At 33.0% G+C, this 17,176-nt stretch overlaps 1 protein-coding gene across 3 annotated transcripts in view; it reads left to right on the top strand.

The window, feature by feature from the left end:
• TENM2 (teneurin transmembrane protein 2) overlaps positions 1 to 17,176 on the top strand; it is an 869,909-nt gene that overhangs the window by 47,598 nt on the left and 805,135 nt on the right. For 2 of the 3 annotated variants that reach the window (XM_039353403.1, XM_039353411.1), the window contains exon 2: positions 6,193 to 6,468. The exons of the other annotated variant lie outside the window; for it this stretch is intronic. In XM_039353403.1, coding sequence (XP_039209337.1) covers positions 6,193 to 6,468 — 276 coding nt within the window. The remainder of the gene's footprint in view (positions 1 to 6,192; positions 6,469 to 17,176) is intronic. 3 annotated transcript variants of the gene reach the window in all.

Below are 17,176 nucleotides of genomic sequence, written 5' to 3'. Positions count from 1 at the left end.
AGACTAGGACATCAAAGATGTCCAAGCTAACACTACTTTTAAGGTTACAATAACAGAATCTTAGAACACTAAATGAGTTTTCACCCTCCCTTTATCTTTGTGAGAACTAAGGAAGTATCTTATTTGAAACACATGGATTACATTTCTGACCTTCTCCAGTCAGATTTATTTATATTTCTTTATTTCTTCATTAACATAGCTTGAAGGTAGAACTAGAAGACCTCCAAGATCCCTTCCAACTGTTTTTCTGTTATTATCATAGTTCAAATATATTGAGCATATGCAGGCTACATAAAAGTAGTACCACATGTAGCCCACAAGTCATGAATTTGTATATCTGTTCTACATGGAACTGTTGTTTGACCTCTTTAAGTATATCTATACACATCTTTATTGATTAGTCTAGAAATATACACTCTTGGTATCCAATTCTTATTGTACTTAGCAAGTAGCTATGAAAATATTGGGAATTCCTTAAAATGACTTTTTAGTTCTGTTTAAAGAGAGGGACAATTTTTTGTATCATTGTCTATATTCTTTTCTGTATCTTCAGATATCAGTCATTTATATATAAAGCAAATAAACATATAATTGTTAAGTTTAGAGCAGATAAGTTATCTATGCAAATATTCAAGCTTACATTAAATTGCCTGAGTTGGTGCCAATCAGTGCTCCATTGGTGGTGGTGTGTAAGTTATAAATATAAATAATTATTTTACATGTAAAATCATGTTTTAAAAATTGGTTGGCATTGTATTCTGTTTCTTTTTGAGAATGCTAAAATAATAATAAAACAATCTTAAGTATACATATGCATAGAATTCTTATCACAAATTCTTCTGAACAATTGCATGGCAATATCATTTTTATTATTAAATTTGTTTGCTGACCATCTTGCCACAAAATGCTAATTATGTAGTCTTTATTGATTTATTTTAAAGATGTACATTATTTAAGTGGCATTTTCCACACATCACTGATTAAATTAAACAGATTTTTGGATTGTGTCTCTCAACCAAATGAGTAGTCACAAAAAATGATTATTTGACTGCCATGTGTTACTGGAAAAATATTTGTCTCAAATTATTTAATCAACTTTACGTATACTGCTGAGGCAGTAAATATTCAGGTTGCTTTTTTGTGACAGTTGCATATAAATGTTGACAAATATCAACGTGAAATTAATACTCTCGGTTAGCTAAACCTTTTCTAACAGGAGGTTTTTTTGTATTGTTCATGTCCAACCATCTTATCAATGCAACCTTATGTATAGCTACATCGTAAATTTCACATAGTTTATCAAAGGACCTTAGTCTCATGAAACTATAATTAAAAGCAATATGGAGTGTTAAAATATATTATATAGAGAGAAAGAACATAAATTAGTGTGGAATTAGCATTAACAGCATTAAAAGTGGGTATTTCATGCCAGCTTGATCCCTGCAGACACATTATTTAATACTGCATCCAACGCTGGAACAGGATTACTGGCAGTTTGGGTCAAATAGTTGTGTTTCTATTCTGATGCACTTTTCAATTTGCTTAATAGTTAGCTTCTTATCTCTGGAAGCCATGTGCATTTGCCAACCATTCAACTTTCAAAAAACAGAAAAAGTAGGCCCTTTATCTCAGTGTTCTTTTCATTGTAGTTCCAATGATCACATAGAAAATAGCAAGAAAAGTCATTGTTTGTTCTTGACATCATTTACATTTTTATATGAAAGCAAAATGCTAAGTAAATTATAAACATGTGGATATTTAAAGGATGTTAAATTTTACAGCTTATTAAATTATTTTACTTCATTTGGAAAACAGCTTATTCAAGTTAGTATGTTCATAATTTGTTAGTGTTTATGTTTTGTTTTGTTACCAATTGTGTGTGAATATACTTTTAGCATCACCATATTCTCTTGTTATTATTAGAAATATTCACTTAAGCATCACTGTTTATTGTACCTATAGTCTTTCTTTTGATTTTGATTTTGATTATTCAAATACACTTTTACCAATGTTCTTTTATTGTTCATTGCTAAGCTCACTTCATACATTGCTTTTGCAATTTTTAAAATTTATTCTTCTAATTTTCCTACTGATTATTTAATGTGGGTATTTAAAACAAATTTGCTTCTCATTATAAAGGCATTAATAAAATCATATTAAGAGAAATATGCATGTTTATATGATTCCCATATTACTGCTAATATTTGCTATATTGAAATAGAAAGATTATAGAAATATATATTCTTAAAAAGTTAAGTCAAAGGTAGATAAAATATGATGGAATAAAAACAATGTAAACACAACCTTCATTCTATTGTTTTATTTCTATGACTTTCCAAATATGAGTTATAAGAGATAATTTTAAAAAGTGTCTGTGTATGTGTCTCTCTGTGTGTGTCTGTGTGTAAAATATTACACTAAAATGTTAAATGTGACCACAAAGTGTAAAATCAGGATGCTGGCGGATAGAATGTTCAGAAATTTAAAAAAAGCTATGTTGTTTTGGTAAGATTAGAGAACTAAAGAAAAAAGGACATGAGGTTTATGTATTCCAAGACTATTCTCTTTCATTATAATGTATTCCAATGCCAAACTCAGACTCAAAATATGATTATTGAAAGCAACTTGTTGATCAGTTAAATAGTATTGAGTGATTTCATATTCTGTGTACAACACATGCTGGGTTAGCAGAGAAGGTGAAACTTTTATTAGTTTTCACTGTTGTTATTTTTTGATAGCCATTCATTTGGAATAAAGACATTGGTATATCTTGTACACAGTGCTTTTTTTGTAAAAAAAAAAAAAAAGGTGCTGGAACGCATACACGTCATACAACCCACCTTGCCTACCCTACAAGGTTCCATCCAAAAACGGTGCCGGAACTCCGTTCTGGGCATTCTATCACAAAAAAGCCCTGCTTGTACAAATGAATTTCCAGCCTTTATCTCCTTATCTTCCAAAATCACACTATCAGCAAATTTTCTAGCAATTCATTTCTGTACAAAACTTAAAGTGTGCACATTTTCTATACAGAAATTAACTATAGGAGATGAGCAGACTGAGCCAAGGGAGGGGTCAAGTGTGGCATCAGTCCTGAGTGCCTTTGCTCCCACAAGTGATCTAAGTCCAGCCCACCTTGAATTATATTGAGCCTTATCTACTGTCAATTTGCTTTGACAATTAGTAGTTCAGATTTTTGTAGACCATGTTAGCATGCAATAAACCTGTATTCATTTGAACCATCCTGGCTTCTGATTTCTTACACTTGACATTAACTTTGAGTGAAGCAATAATCTACCCAAGCACCTGAAAAGAATAGGAACATAACATCCTGAAATAAGCCATTTTAGAAAGAAAGCAGGCAGGGAAAACCTCTCATGGATGGATTCTTCTGTATACCCACAGCTTCACAGCAGTTTTCTGATTAGAATAGTGATATTGACAGTTATAACACAAAGTCTTCATTGTTTGATGTATTTTTTTGCTGCTGTAGAATTTTCTATCAATGAGAGCTTGTTCTTCATTCTAGGTATCTTGTGTTAGAATTTTCTAGTAAGAATTCACTGATTTATTTTTATACAAACATTTATTTTTTTTAGTCTTAATGTTTCCCATCTTTAAAATGAAATAAATAAAGAGACATAATCTTTGACTATATATAAAACTGCTTTTCGAAAACCATTTCTCTTTCTGTATTTTCCTGTGGTAAAGTACAAGTGTGTTTGGGATTAGGGTTGTTTGTGGGTTTGGTTTAAAGGCCATTAAAAAGTTTTCAAGTTCAGTTCAGCCAGCTATAAATTGACAGATATATCCATGCAGTTGTCTTGGATTTGCAGTTGCTTTCTTCTGGTGTGTTTCAAGTTCTCAACTGTTTGGGATATCCTGGTGAATTTCCATACAATTAATATTCATAGTACATCAAATCTAATAAAACTTAGGTAGCTATGCCATCTAACTAGTTGTTGTTTATGTATGTGTGCATTCATGTATATTAAATTAAATATAGGGGATTTTTAACTCTTCGCTGTTTCAGGCCTGCAGTTCGTGGGATCCCTTAACCTGGATATATAAACTTTTATACATTCTTGGGAATATAATTTTTGGGTTTTCAAACAATCACAACAATCCCTATTTACATTGATATTACCATATAGAGCCCACAGAAGTTAAATATGTTATTGGTACAAATAATATATTTGGAACAGGAAAGATGTGGCCAAAGTCTGACCTTGGAACAGTTCATGAACTACCCAAATGCAAGTTCCAAGTCAAGATAAAGCCCAATAGTTCCATTATATAATACTGAAAGTATATTCTTCATTTCAAAGAGACTATCAGGAATTACTTTGAAGTCCTGAATCTCATTGATGAGGAATCAGAGGAACTGTGGAATAAAATCAAATAGTAGTTAAGACTCAATGTGAAAACAGAAGAAAGCAATCTGAGGTCAAAACAAGCAGTGGAAATGGCCACTTGGAAATGATATTCAGATGCCATGAATAAGTGTTTATTCCTAGGAAGACCAAAATTGTTCATACAAAGTTTTCTTCATGCCTCTTTGAAGATGAAATTTGAAATTTGAAGAAGCTGGATAGAAATAGTATGAATGCTTGTGAACTGTAGTAATGGAGAAGATCATTGAGAATACTATAAATAACTAGTTGTCTATGTATATTCTCAGTCATCCAGGTCATGATTATCCCGAAGGAGCTTTTTTCAAAGGGCAACAGGATTTTTTTGTTTTTTTTTTCTTTGAAAACATTTTGCTTTTCATCCAAGAAGCTTCTTCAGTTCTAACTAACTGATGAGCAATTCCACTGTAATCAGAACTATAAACAAACAGATTTTGAGATAAATTGTGGCCAACTACTTTAAAAAGTAAACAAGTTTCTTGTTTCTTTTTAAAGGTACCATTAGGTTGGCAATATATACTCTATTTCAAAGGATGCAAAATCATCCTTTTATCAGAAGAAATTAAATAGCACTTTTTCACACATTCTGTTTTATTAAAAACTGAAAGATTTTCTGAGCTATTCATCTCTATTTCATCTGTTCATAAAATTTGTTTCTTAGAATTATTCATTTTTTTCTGAAACAGTTCTGTGGTGACAGGACAGGATGCTCCTGAAAGAAAAGAGAAAATCCCACTCTACCTGAAGAATTGGACACTGTACTTTCTGTTGTTCTGTACCCCTCCCCCAAATAATATGTAATTCAAAAATAATTACTAATGTACAATATTCTCATGCTTTATTAAACTATATAGAAGTTTAGTTTGGGTTTAGCATGCTGTATGACCCCATGCACTGAAGTGCGTTAATCATAGTTGACAGCTTATCATGCTGTGCCAGTCTTGGTAATAATATGATTTACAGAATAACTATGGCAAGAAAGGCATGGTTTAGTATGATATGTGAGCTAACTCTTTAATTTGTTTAGAGACACAGATTCAGAAACCTTTTACTGGAATCAGGTCAAAATAGATTTGCCTATACATGCTTCATATGGAACAAATACACTCATACTCTCATATAGTATTGTAACAAAAACTAATATGAACAAAGCCCAAAGTACGTTCTGGCCAATATACTTTGAATAACATGAATTAAAATCATACCGTTTATGTATTGCTTTGAAGTAAATTTAGAATCCAAGTAAGCTCAGTGATCTTGGACATTTTTATATACTAAATAGTATAAGCTAAATTAATATCTACTTCAAGAAAACTCAGTTCTGTGTTATATTTTACTATTAACATCTAGTTCATTTCATTATGATACTTTCTCTACTAATGTACTAATGTACACATAGCCTGTAGAGAGACTGTTTTTTTTCTTTTGTTGTTTGTATCTAAGGAAATAACATAACTTTTTAGACCAGCCCTCTAGGAATTCATAGAACAAAATGTTTTAAATTTCCACAAAAGCAAGTAATATTATAATAAAAGCCATAATCCAAGGTAGATATTCATTTTCTCTCCCCACTTCTTATCAAGGTATTTCTTTTCAATACAAGTTACTTCTTCTACTGAACTGTCTAAATACCCTTGCTGATATCTGTGCAGCCTAGTTCTATACATATAGAATTCTGCATGAAGACTGTTAGTTTCTTTTCAAATAAATTTTCAGTTAAATTTAAAAAAATCACTCTCCAATTTTTAATTCTCTTTTTTTTTCTTTCATATTTTCCTAGGAACTAACTTCACCCTTGCTGAACTAGGAATTTGTGAGCCCTCCCCCCACCGAAGTGGTTATTGTTCAGATATAGGAATCCTTCAGCAAGGCTATTCCCTCAGTACTGGGTCTGATGGTGACTCAGATACAGAGGGTGGAATGTCTCCCGAGCATGCCATTCGACTTTGGGGGAGAGGGATTAAATCCAGGCGGAGCTCTGGTCTGTCAAGCCGTGAAAATTCTGCCCTTACCCTGACTGACTCTGACAATGACAATAAATCAGATGAGGAAAACGGTAGGCCTATTTCTGCAGTACATTTTGTAATGTATATGCATATGTGACGATGTGATCGCACATGCTTGCCATATCAGATGGTAAAACAAAAGCTGTATTTCCCTTGGGAAGTCAAAATGCAGGTTCGTAGTGTGCTTCCCTATGGGGGAAGTGATCTATTTTTAGGGAACTGTGAAAAAGAGGTTTAACTCATCCTGATAGCAAATATATAAATTATACTTGGGTAAGAGTCCGTCATCAAATGATACAATTCTCTCCAAGTCTTCAAATGAAAACAAATGAAACTTTGCTGATACAAATGTAAAATGTATTTAATATAAAGACATTTTCAAAAATAATGATCAGGCTGTATATCATCAGTTTTGCTATCTGGTTAAAAGCTGTACAAAAATCATTTTCTAGTTTTTAGAAATGAACAAAATCTACTAAAAATATTTAATGTTTTAAATTGTAATAGTTCCAGCTTAAACATGTATAGTTGTTAAATGAATTGCTATGAGCCACTAATTTTCATATTAAGATATGAAGATTAAAAATCTCCACTAACATGAAATATATCTTTTTAAAAAAGAATCTAACATGAATATATTTATAAGGAAGGAAGGAAGAAGGAAGATAATCCTTTTAATTCTCAAAAACAAAACAAAAACCCTAATCTTTATGGACTATTATTAACTATATAAAGACTTGCCTTAGTGCTGGAAAATATCTGACTTTTTATCTGAAAAATCATAGTTAGTCTGTGAGAATCCATATATATTGAGTTCACTGATTGTCTAAACTTTCTAAAAAGCAGTATTATCATACACGTTGAGAAGTGCTCTGGTTTAGTACCACAGCATGGCTACTTACAAAGCTATCATTAGTTTTTCATGTATGTTGTAATGTTTCATTTGCTCACAATAAAGCTTTAAGGAACAGAATGTGTATAATCTATTGTAGTACCTAAGACTTTTTTTAAAAAAAAAAGAAATCAAAGTTTGGTTGCTATATTAATAATATTTAATAACTCCCAAGGGAAAAATGACAGTTTGATATTGAATGTTTTATCATTTTATGATTTTATCATTTCTCTTCAACCTGATAAACAATTTTCTTTTGGTATTAATTCAATTTTGGCAGTTTTCAGTATGTTTTTAAGTATCTTAGGGCACACTTAATTGCAATTAACCATTCTAACTTTGAATATTCTAAATAACTGGTGCTGATACTAATTCATATCCAGGAGTGAGGGAATTTAACTTCATTTTATTGTTGATGAAATTGTATGATCCTGACATTATAATAGGTTTGCTCAACATGTTGTTTAAAAGTGTAATTTTTGCAATTATAATATAGTGTCTCTTTTTTCTGTAAGGAGGAAGTAGACTCCGAAGACAGAAAGCACATATATTGTATTTCATTGGCATTTCACAATACTTCCAACAAGAATGAATCCAATTTTGATATGTAATTGTGATATATATTTCTTTTAAAAGTAAAGAATTACATCATTTAATCACTATTGCTGTCCAATACTAACATATTGATTTAAAATGTCAGTTTGTAGACACACACAGATGTAATTATGGAAGCTGCAACCTGTTGAACATGCATTTGCAGACTAGAGTTAATTATTTCCAGTGCAGGAAATTAGTAGAACAGCTGAATCTCTTGTTTATCTATTTGAGATATATGGAAGGTACATTGCCTTACTTGAATATGTCAGCAAGACGTTCATTCAGTGTAGGCAGTGATTTGATAATCTGCATCTGGAGAATTATGTATTGATGCAATACAATGTTCAGCAGAAACACCAGTGTAAATTGCAGTTGTGCTCACAAAATTACCTTCCTCATGCCCATATTTTCAAATATGCATTGAAATGACTTGGGAGTACAAGTGAAACTGGAAGTGCTATAACTCTTCTTTTAATTATATACATTCCATAGCATTTTCTTATATGAATAAATTTTTGAAAGTTAAAAACAGGAAAAAAATGGGATAGCAAAGGCAGATGGACAAAAATTCTGTTGACATCTACCAATACTTAAATCTAGGAATGTTAAACTTCATAATCTGAAATTTTATATTGATGCACCAGTAATTTGCAATCATATACATTTTTATCCAGATTAATGTGAAATGCAACTTGTACAAAACTACTTGAATTGGTAATTTGGGGTATGTAGCAGACATCTTCAGATCCTTCTATCTTGACATCTGAAAAAAAAATACTAATACCTCTTGAGTTGGCTGCCCTATGGTAGTAAAACTCCATGGCTTATTAGGATGTGAGGGAGGTATCTCTACTACAAGATTGCAACACTGCTTTTATTGGTCATGCAAATGATAAGGATGATGCAAGACCATAAGGGTCCTTTGCATTGTGTTAATTAGTTCAGTGGGATTGGTGGGCTCTGCTAATTTAGCCTAACCTTCATAGAATTAAAGCAAAGAACTTAATTACTGCTACGTTATCTGTTAGTCAATTTTTATTATACTATTTGTAGAGATGTTACATGTTTTTGTTTCTGTATGTGTCATTTGCCAATACTTCAACTAAAAATTATCATTGTAATTTTTATTTTGTTGTTCTCTTTTGTAATTATACTCTAATTTAGCCATAAGTGTAAAGGACTATAAGAATAACATTGGGAGGCAGAAAGAAGAAAGAAGAAATGCAATGGTCAGGCAACAGATATCTCAGTCAACAGAAGGAAGAGATGTATGGAAAATGCTCCAGAAGTTACTCTCCCTTGTTCTCTGGAAACTTAAGGCAAGGCAAGGGGAGACCTTTTAGACTTGCAAGATTGGCATCAGTCCTTCAAAGTAATTGAAAAGAAGAAAGCAAAATCATTACATTTATTGTAAATATTTCATGACCCCATTCTTTGCAAATCTGGAACTATGCCTCTTGTGACCTATTTTTCTATTGGCTGAGATATCTTTTGTCTGACCACTGTCTAACCTGAACTTCTGTCTCCTAGAGTAATTGTCACACACTCCATCACAGTAAACTTTGGGGGGACCATAAAGAGAATTTAATTTTACCTCAAGTTTTACATTGTTTATCTATTTTATGATCATTACATTTGGGAAAAATAAGATCAATTAATACAACATGGGGTAACTTTCAAAAAATATTTCCTAAGATTATACTTGCAGTATTTTAATCTGGCTTTCTGCATCTCCGTGAATATATTTATGATTTTAATTTACATAATATTAAAATACCTAAGCCTCAGCACATCATATTTTAAATGTTAGGAATAAATTGAAACATATTTTTTTTTTTAGCAAATGTCTATATTTGCTAAACGACAGCATGCAGGGTCCCAAGATTTCAATTTTCTTTCAGTAAATTTTATGACACAATAGTTCTTAGAGAGGAAAGTAAGCTTTCAGGTATGATGGCTAGACTAATTCATTGCTTAAACAGATATCATAGTTTTGCATGAAATTTGAATATGCTATTTTATTTAATAGTCAATAATTAGGAAAAATGTAATTACAGTAGAAATAAGGTATGTACCAGAGAAAGTTTATGGGAGGGTTTTGGCTATCCAGATATTATTGATAGGCAGCTTCATCAAGGGAACTGTTCCCTGAAAATTTTTCAAATAGAATATTGTCTGTTACAAGGTAAAATAAATAGCTAATAAGAGCTGAGGTGGCGCAGCAGTTAGAGTGCAGTACTGCAGGCCACTTTAGCTGACTGTGTTCAGCAGGTCAGCGGTTCAAATCTCACCGGCTCAAGGTTGACTCAGCCTTCCATCCTTCCGAGGTAGGTAAAATGAGGACCCAGATTGTTGGGGGCAATGAAAAATATATATACATTGCTTACTGGTGCACACCGCTTAGAGAGTGCTTGCACTTAAAGCAGTATATAAGTCTCATAAAATAAAATAATGTAGTACCAAGATTTCCAGATATCAAACATCATTAGTATTGTTATTGTTACTATTATTTTTCTAGTTAGGAATACAGTCTGATCCACAGAAATGATTGGAGAAATTGTAATCCAAGGGGTAAATTTTCTAACAGAGACAGAGAGAAACATAGTTTATTCAACCACTCAAACATGGGTTTCCTAAAAAGAAAGGAAAACTATTGATTTGCAATACATATGTGCACTATAAAGAAAAAAAATCGGTTCATGGGCACTGTAATATGATTTTCTGAAGTATGCCCTGAAGTATGTTTTTGATAAAAACAAAAGCAACATCTCAATTGCCCTGTAAAACATGCTAGTTTGAAATTAAAAGTATTCCAGAAGTAATACACAATAGATATGGAATCTTTACCCTTCCTGCTATGGTTTTCTGCCTCTGTGGAAGATCTCACAGAATCTGGCAGGATATTCAACAAAGTTCTGAATTTTTCAGTATTGTTACCTGATGCCTGTATCTTTTCCTGATGCATATATCTAGAGACTTATTGGCACACAATGATAAGATTGACAGGCAGTTTGTTTTCTTCTACCTAACTTACCTAGCCTTTTCATAAAAGTGTGGAGTAATAGTCTTGACTATTTAGTATAAAACAGGAAAAAAGAACTCATGTTCTCCTTTATTATAAGCCCTAGAATAAGACTTTGAATGTGGCTTTCTTTAATTCTGGATTTTTGGATTAATCAATCTGAACGATGTACATTTTAAAAAAGGGGTACTGTTTTCCCTACGTTTGGGGTAGTGGTGGAAGAATATGTATTAAAAAAATGGTTTTAAACAATAAAAGAAGGATCAAAAGGGATCAATAGACAAAATAAGGTTTCCAGCTAGAAAGAATGTAAAAACATTTTACAATTTAATCTTATTTTGCTTTGGTATCCATTCTTCTCAAATCAGAAGTCCATACTTGTGTATAAGTTTAATGACAGATAATATAATAGCATGAGTATTGTCAAAATACAATATATGAACATAGTTCGTTTGCTGGGGGCATAAACCATTTTCAGAATGCTGAAAAGGTACAGTAAAATAGTTCCCAATAATGTAAAGGGATTTTTCTGTATAGTAAATTAAGTGTCTTGCTTGAAAGAAACCAAGACCTCAGGAGCCGATGTTGGGGAAATGTATCAGATTAGAGTTAATCATCTACAGAAACTAGGAACTATTTAGGAACACCTTTTGCAAATTTTTATATGTGTTAAATTTCTCCTAGCAAACAGACTTTTGTACAATTATTTCTAGGTAATATTTCAACATTTAATGTACTAAAAGGAGACATTCTACAAGTTTAAAATTGTTACTATTATTATTATTATTATTATGAAATTGTTAAAATACAGCTTGCTAGCTGCCTGCTATAAATCATAAATCCATGTCCTGTATAAATAATTTTATGTAAAGGTAAGAAGCTATCTTCTTTAACGCTAATTATTCATCATGGGCTTGAAGTTGACAGGTAGTTCCAATTCAGATGAAAGAAATGCCCTCAGAAACCTTGAGTCATATACCTCGAGGTTTATCAAGTTCAATCACTTCTACTCAACATTCATTCATTATATTCTTTATTTTATTTATTCATTCTCCACTCTCTGGTGTCAACATGGAAACATTTGGGATTTTTACAACATTTTGATGGCATTTCTGCAATTTGATGCAAAAATGTGTCAGGCCTGCATCAATTATATTTTTAAGAATGCCTTCTTTATTTTCAAGCTTCTCCAGCTATTTTTTTTGGGGGGAGTGGGGGGGGGTGGGGGGTAGGAATGACAAAAAGGAAACAAGTAAGAATCATGTTTTGTAAATAATCCAAGAATGTGTCTGAAGGTGCACTAGTATACCAAACATACTGGGAAACCCAGTTTTATGGTGAAAGTATGTTGAACATAAGTCTAAGTGCCATCACTTTACATTCAATACAGCAGATAAATATCACATATACATGTATCTCCTGAACAATTGGCAATATAAAGAAGGTATTATAGTAATCATCTTCTTTCAATTATTATTATTAATTCAGCATATGGCAATGGTACATTAGCCAGGAAACTACAGAGTAGTGGTTTGGCTGCTTAAGATTGCTAGTTTGTTTGGTTGATGCTTGCGTGCTATCCCAAAGTGCTACCACACGGGGAGAACTAGCTCCACACTTTCAATCAAATCTATTGATTAAAAAAGAAATTAAGTCATCCTGGAGATATATGAAAACTAGTTGTAAAAAAAGAAGAATGACTACCTTATGGTTTAAAAAACAACTAAGAATTCTAACAATAGATAATATGATATTATTGGCCATTGTGTGTAAAGTGGACATCTTAGTAATACATATTATATGGTTTCGACTCTTATATCTATGCTTACCCATATGCATGAACCATATGCATGATTTTGTCTGGGCTGAGCTGAACCTGCCTACTCATTGGATTGGAAAGAGCTAAAGATTCCAGGACTATAAAATAGACTAAGAGATTTAAAAATAAAAATAAATTTGGAAACACACCTACCTTTGCTACAAAAACTGTAACTGTTTCTAGCTATGCATTGGGAATTCAGCCTGACCTGAAGGCTTTACCTTTTATGCATGATTTGAAGAGCATGAAGATTAGAAATCTAATTCCAAGGTGCATTTAGCATTCCTTGATTAATTTGATCTTTATGAATTCCAAAAGGAATTACATGTGCCACAGATACCAGTTTAATATGCGAACTGAAAGTATCCACACAGTTTTAAAAGTTCTGTATTAAGAAACCATACTGAATACAATAAATGGATTTTATAATATATTGTATATCTTTAGAGTTGCAGTCTTAGTTATTAACTTTCCCCCCTAATTATTAGATCAAAAAATGTATCAGTATATTTCTAAGGATATTTCAAACATGTTTTGTGTTTCTTAGTGCAGAAATTAAATGGGTTTATTGAATATATTCAATTCTGAACCAACTTTGTCTATATTCAGGTGCATAATTACAAGTATTTCAAAGTAGTATATAATAAGTGAAATAGGAGAATTGCATTCTGAGACATAGCACCTAGATTCACAGTATCTCCAAATGAATGAAATATACTAATTTTAATTTAGCCCTAACTCTAACCCCATGGTACAGCTCCTGTTACTACAAAGAGAACTATACATATAAAATGTCCTATATAATTTTTGATTCCAAAAGCATTTTCAGATACCTTCTTTAAATTGTCTATGCTGGAATATTTTCTTATTAGTATGGTATATTTTTCAAGTTCAAATTTGGATTTGTTGTTTATAAATAGAAAACAGGATGGAAAAATATTGGTTGCAAATTATATAAAATCAATATCACCTTTATTTTACAAATGTACACTACTGAAAAAAGAATAATATTACTATTATAAAATAATTTTGTTTTATGACATAATTTACTTGGACTTCAGTAAAGCATTTGATAAAGTAGATCACAACCTACTACTTGATAAGATAGAAAAATGTGGGGTAGACAGAATCAGCACCAGATGGATCCGTAGCTGGCTGACCAGCCGTACTCAGCGAGTGGTCCTCAATGGAACTGCATCTATATGGAAGGAAGTGTGTAGTGGGGTGCCCCAGGGCTCTGTTCTGGGCCCAGTACTCTTCAACATCTTCATCAACGATTTGGATGAATGGATAGATGGGGAACTCATCAAATTTGCAGATGACACCAAGCTGGCAGGAATAGCCAACACTCCAGAAGACAGGCTTCAGATACAGAAGGATCTGGACAGACTTGAACACTGGGCACTAACTAACAAAATGAAATTCAATGGTGAAAAAAGCAAGGTTTACATTTAGGCAAGAAAAACCAAATGCACAAGTACAGCATAGGTGGCACCATGCTCAATAGTAGTAACTGTGAGAGGGACCTCGGAGTCCTAGTAGACAATCACTTAAATATGAGCCAGCAGTGTGCTGCAGCTGCCAAAAAGGCCAACACAGTGCTAGGCTGCATTATCAGAGGGATAGAATCAAGATCACGTGAAGTATTAATACCACTCTTTAATGCCTTGGTAAGGCCACACTTGGAATACTGCATCCAGTTTTGGTCACCACGATGTGAAAAAGATGTTGAGACTCTAGAAAGAGTACAGAGAAGAGCAACAAAGATGATTAGGGGACTGGAGGCTAAAACATATAAGGAATGGTTGCTAGAATTGGGTATGTCTAGTTTAACGAAGAGAAGGACAAGGAGGGACATGATAGCAGTATTCCAATATCTCAGGGGCTGCCATAAAGAAGAGGAAATTAAGCTATTTTCCAAAGCACCTGAAGGCAAGACAAGAAGCAACGGGTGGAAACTAATCAAGGAGAGAAGCAACCTAGAACTAAGGAGAAACTTCCTGACAGTTAGAACAATTAATTCAGTGGAACAGCCTGCGTCCAGAAGCAGTAAATGCTCCAACACTGGAAGTTTTTAAGAAGAGACTGGACAGCCATTTGTCCGAAATGGTGTAGGGTTTCCTGCCTGAGCAGGGGGTTGGACTAGATGACCTCCAAGGTCCCTTCCAACTTTACTACTATTACTATTACATGTCTTGGTTCAATTATACATGCATATATACATAAAATTACATAATGCAGATATTCCCTTACATGGAAAAGTTATCATTTTACAAAATTTCACATTTGAAACAGTTTTGTATATATGTAAGACATTCATTTGAAAAGCTCCATATTGTTAATACTTCAGAAGAATAAAAAATGTGTGACAAATCCATCAGAAAATCATATTCAAAAGAATATATTAAAGGTGAAATAGAAGACATTTTAGATCGAAAGGATAATGATATTTTTTTAAAAAAATAAGTAGTCGGTGATAAATTATTAGAACGATATTACAAAGATGGTGCAAAATTACTTTAAGGAAAGTTGAGAAAGTTGGTACTGACTTTAAAATTAGTACAGATATAGAGCTTTTATACATTTGTTGAAAACCAATTATTTAACACAATATAAATATAAATATACACTTTATAGTTACCATATTTTTCCGTGTATAAGACGCACCCTTGTGTAAGACGCTCTGGCATACGAGTTGCAATCTTATAGCAAACAAAGTCAGCGCTGGGAGCAACCACCTCCCAGCGCTCTAAATAGACACCTCCTGGCTGGCCCCACTCCACACCTAACCAGCATCTGTCATGATGAGCATGCATAGTCAGTTCACAGCAGCAGCCTTCCAACCCTGGTAAACAAACCAGCATGAGCAAGGCAAGGGAAGTGAAGGCAGGTTTTAAACTCCCCACCGTTTCTCTGCGCCAATCAGCTGCTCAGCGGAGTGCCGAACAGCTGAGCCAGCAAATCTGGAAGTTCAGCTGGCCGCTATTATTGAGCAGGATGGCCTCACAGCTGCATTCCACAGGGTCCCCAGCCATCATACAGGTATGAGGAAGGGAAAGGGCTATCACTGACATCCATGCTGCTGGTCCCATCCGCTGCCTCCAGATGCCACCATCTGACGATTTTGCCCCTCTCTCCCCTCCCGTTAGTGGCAAGCCCACAGGGGCTTAACACCTGCACCAGGCAGCATGGCAGTGGCATGTAAAGAACCCACACAGGCATGCCCTGGGCTGGGGAGATTACCGTTATTTTTTCATGTATAAAATGCTGCACTTGTATAAGACGCATCTGATTTTTGAACAGGGTGTTTGCACACAGGGTGTTTGTTTGTCTTATATACGGAAAAATATGGTAATTCCTATTTCCAATTTCACTGAGAATATACATACACATATGTATATATGCAAATAAATGTACTTGTTTTATACCATCTGAAATTTTAAAATATTTTACTGTATTTCATATTGGAAAATGATATGGATTGCGCAAAATGTGACTGACACAAATAGAAAAGTTAAGAGCTGAGATTGGAAGATAATAATACCATAGTGACTAGTTCAAATGATAAATGTCCTTTCTTATTATTGAAAACTCAATATGCATTGTATGCATCTCAAACCATCTATGCGTACAAACATAAAAGATGATAAATATAGTCCACACTATAATCCTAGTGAAGTGGTATAAATAAACATATGTTCTTCTTCTGATACAATGTCTTTGAAAGATAACTCCTTAATTGTAAAAAGACATATTGACTTCAAAGTATTTGTATTTGGAGCAAAATAATGTATCAATGAAACAGTATTTAAACCTGAATATTACAACTTTCTAGTTATAGCCCATTGAGAAGCAGATGTTATAGCACTTATAACATTTCCATGTTGCTTTATACTAATTATTAATTTAATCTAGTTCATTTTTTCCTAATCTAGTCATAAAATCTGTATGGAAAAGTCATACAAACAAAATGTTTCAATGTATTAATGGAAGGAATAGGATAGGAAAACAAATCTGCTTCCAAAACCTGAGATGAGTGACAATCATGTTCCAGTATATATTATTCATATTCATCAATGTCCTATCTAATGGTGGTAACTACATATTCTGCATCATGGCTCTACCAAAACATACAAGCTGGGTTTGAGTTTGCTCCTTGTTTGTTTTGGTTTGTTTTTGAAACCTTTACCTTTTTTAAAATTACAAAGTAATTTTCCTTTGGCTTCTTCATGGATGGATGGATTTGTCCCACCTAAGTATTATCAAGACCCAACTTTACTTCCTTTCCAAGACCAGCAAATTTGGCCAGATGCTGCCACCTGCTGAAATACAATAATACTTTGTTTAATCAGAAGAAATAAAATGAGCTACTTGTTATTTCCTATAATGCCAAGATTTATATGAAACATTCCTAATAAATATGTCTAA

The sequence above is a fragment of the Crotalus tigris genome, unplaced genomic scaffold, assembly GCF_016545835.1.
Source record: "Crotalus tigris isolate CLP2741 ecotype Arizona unplaced genomic scaffold, ASM1654583v1 scf7180000017568.12009008, whole genome shotgun sequence".
Classification (NCBI taxonomy): domain Eukaryota; kingdom Metazoa; phylum Chordata; class Lepidosauria; order Squamata; family Viperidae; genus Crotalus; species Crotalus tigris.
The sequence above is the reverse complement of the archived record's forward strand: the minus strand, read 5'-3'. Positions and strand labels throughout refer to the sequence as shown.